The 11,828-nt window shown below is 37.6% G+C and overlaps 1 protein-coding gene across 1 annotated transcript; it reads right to left on the reverse strand.

Annotated features, from left to right (window-relative positions):
• Positions 1-1,821: 1,821 nt before the first annotated feature.
• On the reverse strand, positions 1,822-3,103 carry LOC142175937 (uncharacterized). Its single transcript, XM_075242948.1, has 3 exons — positions 3,095-3,103; positions 2,258-2,530; positions 1,822-2,178 (listed from the first exon to the last, which is right to left on the reverse strand). The coding sequence occupies exons 1-3, from the start codon at positions 3,101-3,103 to the stop codon at positions 1,822-1,824; spliced, it is 639 nt and encodes a 212-aa protein (XP_075099049.1).
• Between the last annotated feature and the right edge of the window lie 8,725 nt (positions 3,104-11,828).

Raw genomic sequence — 11,828 nt, forward strand, 5'->3', positions numbered from 1 at the left:
CCATGTATTGGTTACACCTATAGGGACTGAGTATCAAAGACACTAATACCACCCTAATAAGTTTGGCCAATACATATAGAACAACCCTATCACTTGTACCTGCAAAAACGAAGCTATCGTTAGTGAAAAAAGACTTCTTACTCCCCTCCTTACATATTTGAGTAGGAGGTTTATGATGTTCATGGTGTTCAACTCCATGTTCTGATGCACCTTGACGCCTGCCCAGTAACCTTACTATCTAGGCTCCCCACCACACTCTCCAACACACCGCATCTTCTTTAGGTATCATCATGAATGATTGGGTTTAAACCTCCTTATTCTAATGTATGGGACTTGCATCTTATCACTGTTCAATATTTTCCTCCCAGGAGTATCCAAATAACAAAATGGTTCAGCCCGAATATGAGCATTCAACTCTAAAGTTAAGTTTGCCAAGTGATCTGCGAGCTTATTCTCTTCCCTAAGCACATGAGTTACTGCCGCTACATACCTAGACATAAGATTAAGAATTTCTTTCCACTTGCCCCACAATATGCCATGGAGGTTTGCATACTTCATCCAACATGCTCTTCATCAATAATGAATCTGTCTCAGTGACACCAGGAGGTATCTGTGATTGTACTATGTACCTTAGAGCTTCCAGGATCGCTTTTGCTTCAGCAACATTGTTGGTGGCATCATTAATTTCCTCTGCCTGTGCATATAGTAAGTCACCAATTCCATCTCTAATACAGAAAGCATATGAAGCTCTACTATTTCCTCTTCATGCTCCATCTGTGTTACACTTTACCCACCCTGTAGGAGGCAGATACCACCACACTTTAGTGTACTTAAACTTTGGTGTATGAGCCATCAGTTTATCATGTAAGTCTGGCCAGCTAGCACTGACCCCTGAGAATACAGGTCTTCTAATATTCATCAACATATGTATGGATCTGGACACTTCATAGATCACCCTGTTAATGGATACTACTCTTTCATGCATTCAAGCATTCCTTCTCTTCCACAAATGCCAAATAATCAGTGATGGCATAGCTTGGTAAACCACCTTCAGGCCTGTATTAGCTGGCCTTTCTAACACTCATTTATAACTTGGATCAGTAGTCTCCCATCAATATAAATACCTGCTAATAAACTGAAGTATTTCTAGATGAATCTGGCCATTGGAGATATAAAGAACACATGTGTAAGAGTTTCTTATGTACGGATGTTACAGCACCAACACCTTGATGTAACCACATATCCCCACCTTCTGAATATGTTTCTAATGGTAACTTAGCCTTCCATAATCTCCACATAAAGAAATATATCTTAAATGGAACCCCTTCACCCAAATGACTTGTGCAACTTGTTCTCCTGCTTTCTCTTTCTTACATATTTCCAGGTTGATTTCATAGTAAACTTTCCTTTGGGTTCAAGTTTTCACCATGGTTTGTCTTGTATATTAGAGAGTGCAGGTGGCTGAATGGTTTCTATTATGTGCTCAAAAAGTTCATCAGGTAATAAGTCCCTCAGCATATCAACATTCCATTGTCCGTCCTCAGTAAGTTCATGAACATTTTTAATAGATTCATCACACATATGATTGGGTCCTTAGGCATGGTATAAAGACCCTAAACCTGCAGAATTATCATACCAGAAGTAGGTATTGCCACTCTTTAACTGCCACCATATTTGATGCTCGATGATATCTCTCATTTGTAGCATTTTCTTCCACGCTTGTGATCCATATTTCCAAGGCACAAGTACTTAATGTATCTTCTTGCAGTATTTATTCCTCATAAATATTGTCCATAATGTCTTCTTAGTTCTGAAATTCCATCATAGTTTCCCAAACAGTGCTTTTGAAACATCATACAGAGATCTAAAGCCAACACCTCCTTCCTCTTTTGGTAAATATAAAGTATCAAATGATGCCCATTGTCTTGCCTTACCGTTCTCAGAGTTACTCCAATAAAACTTTGCAAACATCTTATGTAATTGTGTTATAACATGTTTTAGAGGATTGACTGCAGATAAGAGATGTATAGGCATACTTTCAAGCACATGTGCTATCAATATTGCCCTTCCACCAATGGACAATAGCTTTCCTTTCCAAGAATGAAGCCTAATTTTGCACTTTAAAGATGATGTCCTTATAGATTTTCTTCTACTATACAAAGGGATACCATTGAAACTCTGTGATTAAATGCACAATATTAGCTTCATGGTAAGTTTCCTTTTCATGCATATAGAATGATGATTTCTCCTTATTCACCTTTTGTCCAGATGCATTTTCATACTCCTCCCGAACATTCATAATCAATTGTATTGCCCCATAGTGTGATGAACTAAATATAATAGTATCATCTGCATAGCATAGGTAATTGATGTTTTGGCTCCATTTTGGCATTACACAAGCATTAAAATATGGATTATCATACAAGGCATGTAATGCTCTCCCTAGTACCCCGGCTGCTAGAATAAACAAGGTTGGAGATAAGGGATTACATTTCTTAACACCCCTTATAGATTTGAAGAATCCAGTGGCCTGTCCATTCAACAGAACTTAATACCAGTTATTAAAAACCAACTTGTACACCATGTCAATGATCTTCTCATCAAATCCCATCTGCCTAAGCACTTTTGTCAAGAATAACCATGATAGGTTGTCATAAACCTTTTTCCATGTCAAGTTCGATCACCACATTGGAAGGTTTGCTCCTCTTCTTTATGTCAGAAACAATCTCTTGAGTCAATAAGATGTCTCCATAATACTCCTCCCTTTCACAAACCCTACCTGATTTGGTGAGATTAGAGTAGGTAGACGATCCACTAGTCTTTCATGAAGCACCCTAGAGATGATCTTGTTTGAAAAGTTTCTCAAACTAATAGGCCTCATGTCTAAATGAGTGGCCACATTCTTCTTCTTTGGTAGTAGCACTAAGTTGGTATGAGTAATGAATTTTCATAATTCTGCTCCACAAAAGAAAGCTCTGACCATGTCAAGAACATCATCACAAATTATATCCCAATAAGAGTGGTAGAACTGGCCAGTAAAGCCATATGTACCACTAGCACTATTTCCATTCAAGCCAAAATTTTCCTATTTTACCTCTTCCATCGTAGGCTCTGCTCACGGCTTCTCATTCTGCTCTTTAGAAACCAATTTAGGAATATGGTTCACAATATCAATATTTGTTGGAACATTTTCTTCTGTGAACTGAGTTTGAAAGAACTCCACTGCCCCCTCTTGTGATTCTAGCCAATTCCCATTGCTATCTAGAATTCTAGATACTTGCAGCCTCTTCCTCTTACCATTAATATGAGTATGAAAATACTTAGTATTTCTATCACCATCTTTAAACCATTGCAGCCCAGTTTTCTGCCTCCAAAACTCCTCTTCTAGATGTAGATATCTCGTGAGGTCTGCTTGAACTCTATGAAGCTTAGCCCTATTTTGAGCATTAGGATTGAGTTCAAACTCCACTTCATGCACCTTGATAACATCCTCTAGTGAAGCAATTTGCTTGAAGATATCACCAAAAGTCTCCCTACTCCAAGATGCCAAAGCCTTCTTCACTCTCTTGAGTTTTTTCTGTAAGATAACAAAAGGACTGCCCACCACATCTTCCTTCCAGTTCTCTCTTACCACCTCCATAAATGATGAGTTTTCAACCCATAAATTTAAGAACTTAAAGGACTTCTTCACCTTTACTCTATTAACATTGCAAGACTATACCAAAAGGGCATGATCTGAGCCATATTTGATGAGGTGCTCGACTTCTAATGCTGGAAACATATCTTGAAACTGCTGGTTAACTATATGTCTATCCAACATTTTAAAGATACATGCATCATCTGATTTATCATTTCACCATGTATACAAGCTGCATTTGAAGCCAAGATCATACAATGCACAAGTATCAATACAATGTGCAAAGTCTGCTACTTCATTGATGTATACTGGCTATCTACCATACTTCTCTTTTCCAGATAAAATGACATTAAAATCCCCTCCTACTAGCCAAGGAATCATCATGTCTGAAGCTAAATAATATAGTGACTCCCACAGTTCAATTTTTTCTAAAGCAGTAAATTTAGCATACACTAGTGTCACTATCAAATCTTTAACCAGTAGTCTATGAAACATTTAAGAGTCAATTGTCGTTCCATGTCCAACAACACCGCTACATCAATATCTTCATCTATGAAAGCCCATATTTATCCATTCACATTAGCAACAACAATTTCTATGACTAAACTTCTTCTATATATCTCAAGTTGATTTATGTCTTGCCAAGGCTCCATCAACCCAATCAGATAAAAATTGTGCTTTCTATGGAGATTAATTAATCTTTGAAAAGCTTTTTGAGTGTTCATGGACCTCGCATTCCAAATTATGACATTATCTATTGACATTATTTGGAATTAGAGAGACCACTCCGCTTTGGTTGTACCCTCACAGGCACATAATTTTCTTTGTGTTTTCTAGCTGGCTTACCACCTTATTTCTTCTTGTCTATGCTCCTCGGTGATAATTCTCCCTGCTTAGCTATTTGTTGGAAATTGGCTGCTATCGATTCCTCATCTGCATCCTCAACAAGCTCCTCTTGTTTAGTTTGTCCCTCATTGACAATCTGAAGAGCCAAAGGCTTTGGTTCATGGTTCTTTGCTACCATGCCCAACTCCTTTGGCCTCTTTGATTAATGAGAATGCCCTTTGCCATAATTCCACTTGTAACGCTAAAAGTTTTCCTAGCTAGAATATTAGGGTCATCCATTGCAAACTCCACAATTTGAGTTGCCATGTTGCCTCCTTTTTCTGGATCATAGGTCTTTGTATTATTTTCAATTTGATCTTGAGTCTGCTCAGTAGCCTTCTTTAATATCTTGTGATGTTTCTCCATAGCTGCTACTGCTCCTCGGCTTGCTTTGAGACCCTAGACTAGGGTTTACTGTATCTGCCCTCGCAGGAACTACTGTTCCATTGATTTCTGCACCCTTGCCTTAAACTGTTTGGTTGTTTAACCCAACTGTATCACATATCACCTCAATAGGAACAATATCCAAGTGCCCATCACCTGAAACTTCCTTAAACGATCTCCAGAATTAGCAGATGATTAAACAGTACCACTAGGGTTTACTATTCCATTGAATTTCTTCTTAGCTGAACCTTCAATGCCTGATCCCCATTAAATTTCACCTGTGTTTGTGGTCCATGATTGGCTTCGGCTGGTGTAAAATTATGCAGCTCAGTTATTTCCTGACAGTCTTCAACCCTAGTGATTTGAACACTAGGGTTTACTGTAGCTTGTAGGGCACCACCTTTGTTCACCTATCCTTCTCCTTGAGGAATGTTCTCTCCGTTGTGTTCAACATTATTATTCTCCATGTTTTCCACCTCCTCACTCCACCGAGACTTGTCAGAAACTGCTTTATTGATGGTCACATTGTTCTTTGTAGACTCATCAATACATTGAGAGGATACATCTTGATACAAAGTGTTTCCAATAATATTAAGTTCCCTAAATTCATCATTATTTGTTCCAAATCTCCTATTGAACCATTCGATTGTGGACTCCTTCCTATTAATTTCCTCAATCCCATGTACAGTAGGATTGGGGATGTTTTCTTTACCCATGCTTTTCATCCCATTTTTCTTTGGTGTTGCTTTACCAATTGGATAAGTACTTGAGACTTTACTCCCTTCCATATTCTCGTCATTCACAACTTTTTCCCACGCCTCCTTCTTCACACGCATAGCTTCTTCTATTTCCCCATCTTCCAATAATGCAAACTTGTTAGTTGTTTGCACTGAAACTATTGCATTTTGCTCAATCTTGTTACCTCCTTTGCCGGTTACTTCCTTGTCCTTCGCTTCCCTGTCCTTAGCCTCAGTACTCTTTTTTGATATGTTGTCTCATACTTCTTGCCATCTACCTTTACGGTAGCCAACTACAATACCACTAGTTAGATTTTTAACAGGAGGAGATATGTTGTTCAGTTTTGTCTGTTTATTGTCACCATCTACAGTTTATTCTTGGTCCACAACTGGAATCAATTCTAGGTGCAGTACCCTACAATCAGTTTCACAGTGACCTTGTAACCTACATTCCTTGCAATACTTAGGCATGTAGTCATATTGTATTTTTATCCACTTTGATCTCACAACTCCTGTTGCCTCATCGACCATCTGAATTTGTACTCTCTTGCGCAACTTAGCCAAGAGATCTATTTACACTTTAACACGTGCAAAACTAGGCCTTGTCTTATTCTTTGTAGCCAAATCTACATGTAGGAGTTTCCCCACCGCTGAGGCAAGTGAAAAAAGTGATTCTTTCACAAAGAAAGTAGGAGGGAGAGTTGGAAAAGAAATCCGCGCCATAGCTATAAAAGTTTCCTGGTCAGGATTAAACCATACATCATACTTTAAAGGCCTCATTTGATATTCATATCCATCCCTAGCTTTAATGTATTATGCACCTCTTGACATCAAATTCACATAATCCTCCAATAAAGTACACCAAATTAAAGCATGTCTAAAACAAAGTAGTCCAATTTGAGCTTCACCTTTAATCCCACATTGAGTTCGAATTAGTTTACGAAACTCTTGAATGGCCACCCATAAGAAAATTTTCCAACAACTACAAAATCAAGATTTTCAATGCTATTCATATGCTTGAATTCTGTGTTCATCCATTGGATCAATGGTTCTCCATGTAGAAAGGAAACGGGTTAATAGGAATCAATGAGACAGTAAGTTTTTGGTTTAATGTAGGCTGCATGGATGTATTTAATGAAGTAGGTTTAAATATGTTGGAGAAATCCAGTGGTGGATTAGGGTTGGCAGCGAATTGTATTGGCTGGAGGGCTGGATTATTTGGTGGTTTGAGAAGGTTGACCAGCCATGGAAACAAGCTGGCCGCCGGCCCGAGTGTCCATGGAAAGCTCGCGATGGCAGCCGCATATAGTCTTCTCTTAGTCGCCAATCGCCTGACCTAGAGAGCGTTTTTGTGAGGCTGTTTCATTGGCCTTTTAACGTGACTTTGCATGCATTGTCACTTTGATTCTTATTGATTCTTTCGTTTGATTTGGCGTGCCACATCATTTTGCGCGTGACACCAAACTGGGCCTCTAGGTAGATGATATCTTGGGCCTGATGCAGTAGGCTCATTATTTGTAGCCCAATTATATTTGACTCATATAATTAATCCAAATATAATAGCCCAAAATAATTATTTAGATTAATATATTAAAATATAGTCCATGTTATTTTATCGATTTAAATTCAATTCAATAAAATTTAAACGCAAACAAGTGCCCCTACTTCAATACTTGTCACGTTATTTTACTTTTGAGGAGTAGGTTTGAAGTAATGGTAAGAAAACACTTCTTCCGTTTTTCAGAAATTAAGGATTAGTCCCCAGGACCATGAAAATGTTTGTGATTGGCTTATTAAATAATGATCTTCATGGATTGGAGTATTGAATGCTACATGTGATTCACCTAAGATAATGATGACGTGTATGCCTTTTTTCCTTCTTACTACACGTTAAAGTGTAAGATAACTTTATAGCACTTTTCAAAAAGAAAAATCTCATTACAATTATTACTGAAGTCACAGCACACAATTTCTTCATCATAGTACACGTAGGAATTGGAGACATTCCCTTAATTTGTTGTTCCCTATTAAATTGGATGCCGTGTTTTTCGTATAGACTTGGAGCTAATCGTTCCTGTTTGAATCCCTTTTGAAGTCTAACAGTCATCCAAGTCCATGTTGGATTCAAATTGTTGCCGCCGCCTAGCACTTGTTCCCACGCCGAAAAGTAACTTCCTAATAGCCACCTCGAGACATCTATATATAGCTCATGCATGGCCTTTGTCAACATCACTTCATAGTATTTGCTTGTCACTTTAATTCGTAGTTGACAGGTAAGACTTCTTTCTTCTTCTAGGTTTTCGTCGTCTTCTTTTTTTCCCCTTTTTTTGGGCGAAGAAAATAAAAGTCGTCGAGTGCTGTGTTGACGAATAATTTTATAACGTCCCGTAAAAGGATAAATCCATGATGGCATATAAATGATCAAATCGACAACAACATATAGAAATCCCTCACAACATATAGAAGGACAGATACATCACAATACATAGACGACAATTCTGCATCGCCATATTGATGGATAAATCCACATCACCATATAGACGGAAAAATCAACATCACAATATAGACGGACAAATTTACATCACAATATAGGAAGATCAACTTGCAACAAGACTGGCTTAAAGTGCAAAGAAACTTAACTTTCTTATTTTTAGCGTAGAAAATTACAGATCTTGTTAAGGGCAACCACGCGAAGAGGCCAACTTAAAGTGCAAAGGGACTTAAACGTCCACCTTATGATTGAAAAATTTATAGTTCCTTTTAAGGACAAATCCGCCAAAGGGGCCAACTTAAGGTGAAAAGGCACTTAAATGTCCACCTTACGATTGGAAAATTAAAAGGCTTCAACCCGAAGTCTTAGTGGACTTGCCGGCTTCGACTTGAAACACTTGGCAAACTTCGATGCTTTATCTCGAAGAAAGCTGAGCTATTAAACTTCAACTTGAAAATTAGCAGACTTGAAAACATCAACTTGAAGACATAGAAGGCTTGAATACTTCAACTTGAATACCAGTGAATATGAAGGCCGAAAGACTTGATCCTTCAATTCGAAGACTTCAGTTCGATGACTTATAGGGCTTAAATACTTCAACTTGAAGACCGACAAATGCTTGAATACTTCAACTTAAAGACATGAGGACTTGCAATCTTCAACATGAAAAACTGAGACTTCAACTCGAAGACTTAGAGGGCTTAAACATTTCAAGTAGAATACCGGCGAGCTTGAAAACCGGCAGACTTAAAGTCTTGATAGACTTAGAATACTTCAAACTGAAGGCGTAGCAGCCAAGATGAATTCAACTTAACTTGGCATTAAAGACATCAACTTAAAGATTTGACCTTTTACTAAAAGACTACACCCATCCATTAGAGATGCCAATTTTCTACAGAGGCTTACCCCCATTGAACCATCAATCTTTGATAAGGTAGAAAGTTTAATGAAAGAATACACGTAAGCCGATCATTTTTTTAAGTCCCAATCAAGTGGATTATATTCCATCATGCTTCATTCGAACAATGATTGAGGCAATATATATCTTTGGAACTCATGCGACTAAATTTAGAATGAAACTCTAAGTTGCCTACGTACCTCGATGAAGAAGATCAAGTCATACCGTATTTCAGAATGGGTAATTTTTTTTGTGTCTTAACTTTTGCCTAGGCTGCCTCATTTGAGGTTTTCATCCTACCGGACATTTATTGTTTTGATTTGTACATAGTTTATACTCTTGCGGGCAACGAGTAACATGCAATTTATGTTCTTGTGTTAGGGAGCATAGCAGCATACAGTTTAGGATCGTGCATTCAGGAGCGTAGTAATTTGAAGATTTAACACAAATTTTAAGAGCTTCGTGACTTGAAGATTTAGCTGAATGTTGAAGAGCTTTGCAACTTGAACTTTGGCTCGAATTTAAAAAGCTTTGCAACTTGAAGCCTTTGCTCTACTTTGAAGAGATTTTGACTTGAGCCTTTGATCAAATTTGAAGAGGTTTGCGACTTGAACACCTTGCTCGAAATTAATAGCATTACAACTTGAAGATTTTATTTTAATTTTGAGAGCTTTACGTCTTAAAGATTTAGTTCAAATTTGGGGAGTTTCGTGAAATATAATTTAGGCTCATGTGCTAAGAAGCCTTATAACTTGTAGTCTAGGCTCGTGTGTTGAGGAGCATTATAACTTGCAGTTTAGGCTCATGCATTGAGGAGCATTATAAGTTGCAGTTTAAGTGCGTCGAGGGGTATTGCAACATGCAGTTTAGGCTTGTGTATTGAGGAGCATTACAACTTGCAATTTAGGCTCGTGCGCCAAAGAGCGTTGTGACTTGCAGTTTAGGCTCATACGTCGAGGAGCATGAAGATATGCATAGAATTTTCGGTTTTATTCTCAGATTAAAACTTGTGCCCATCATCGCCTTCTTTTTCTTCTTCTTCATCGTAAGGCTCAAGTACATGTAGCTCTTAGTCTCCACTTGTGGCCATACTTAGTTCCATATCATGAGCACGAGTTGCTAATTCTTCAAATGTATTGAGCTTGATGCCTTGTAAGATATAGCGAAGACCCTAATGCATGCCTTGAATACACTTTTCGATGCTAGAAGTTTTGTTAAAATGATCTTTATAGTTGAGGCTTAAGCCCTTCCAGCGATTGATAAAGTTAATAACTGGCTCATCCTTTCATTGATAAGAGTTTGTAAGTTCGATTGTGCTTACAATGCATCTTGTTCTATAGAAACGATTGAGAAACTCTTACTCCAACTGCTCCCAACTATCGATGGAACCAGATTCAAGATCTGTGTACCAATCGAATGCATTGCATTTGACAGATTGCACAAACTGTTTGACAAGATAATCGCCATACGTTCCAGCATTGTTGCAAATTTCAACAAAGTGTGCTACATGTTGTCTCGGATTTCCCTTGCCATCGAATTGTTGCAACTTAGGAGGTTGATAACAAACATGCATCTTCAAGTTATCGATTCGTTGTGTGTACGACTTTGCATATGTGAGAGATAATTTGGATGACTTAGGCTTATCTTCGATAGCCTCCATGATAAAGTCTTTTAATTTCTCAACGGGAATCAAACCTTCAGCGGAGATTTGAATCTCCTTGGTTGTCGTTGCTTGCTTTTCGAAAGAGTCTTCTTTCTCTTGCGATCTTTGAAAATTTTAAGGTGTTTGTATGGATTTTCCCTCTACTATGATATCCAAGGTCCTTTGAGTTTGATTTTGAATTTAAATTTAATTTATCTGTCGCGGACACTTTGATTGTTGCCACGAATTTAGTCACGAACAAATAGCCTTGATCTTTAACTCCTTGTATTTAAATTGATTTTGTTCTTAATCTTGAATACTTGAAATTTGTGTTGAAGTGCTTGAATGCTTGAACACTTGCAATTTGCAGAAAATTGTGGCCTTTGATCCACGAGCTCCCTTGTGTTTTCTTGTTATAACTTATGATTCCTTTTCTAAGTTATGAACCCCTATTTATAGTTGTGGAAAGAAAGAGTTAGGAGAAGTACAAAATCTTTCCGGCCAATCAAATTGAAGTGTGACATGGTTTTATTTAATTGTTCAGAACATGTCACTGGCACACGTGACACAGTTTCATTGGCCTTTTAATTTGGCTTGGCATGCCTTGTGACTTTGACATGTGGCACGATTATATTGGCTCTTTCATTTGAATTGGCATGCCACATCATTTCGCGAGTGGCACCAAACTAGGCCTCGTGGAAGATGTTATCTCGGGCCTGATGAAGTGAGCTCATCATTTATAGTCCAATTATATTGGACTCACCTATTAATCCAATTATACAAGCCCAAAATATTTATTTAGATTAATATGTTAAAATATAGTCCATGTTATTTTATCGATTTAAATTTGATAAAATTTAAACGCTTCCAGTTGCTTATTACTATATAACTTTAGCAAAATTTATTGAGCAGCTTTTTTACTTGTGCTATGAATTATCAAGAAATTAGCTTGATTAAGCTTACAAATTTTGTTGTGTTAAAATAATTTACTTATTCTCACTTTATGAATTCAAATCTCTTGGTCAATTTTTTTGATATCCACTAGAATTCTAGAAACATGTCAACATAAGCTACAAAATACCATTAATTTATCGCAAGGTTACAAAATACCATTAAGTTACAAAAAGCGAAGAGTATATATGCTGAATTCTCCG

The sequence above is a fragment of the Nicotiana tabacum genome, chromosome 3 (assembly GCF_000715075.1).
Source record: "Nicotiana tabacum cultivar K326 chromosome 3, ASM71507v2, whole genome shotgun sequence".
Lineage (NCBI taxonomy): Eukaryota > Viridiplantae > Streptophyta > Magnoliopsida > Solanales > Solanaceae > Nicotiana > Nicotiana tabacum.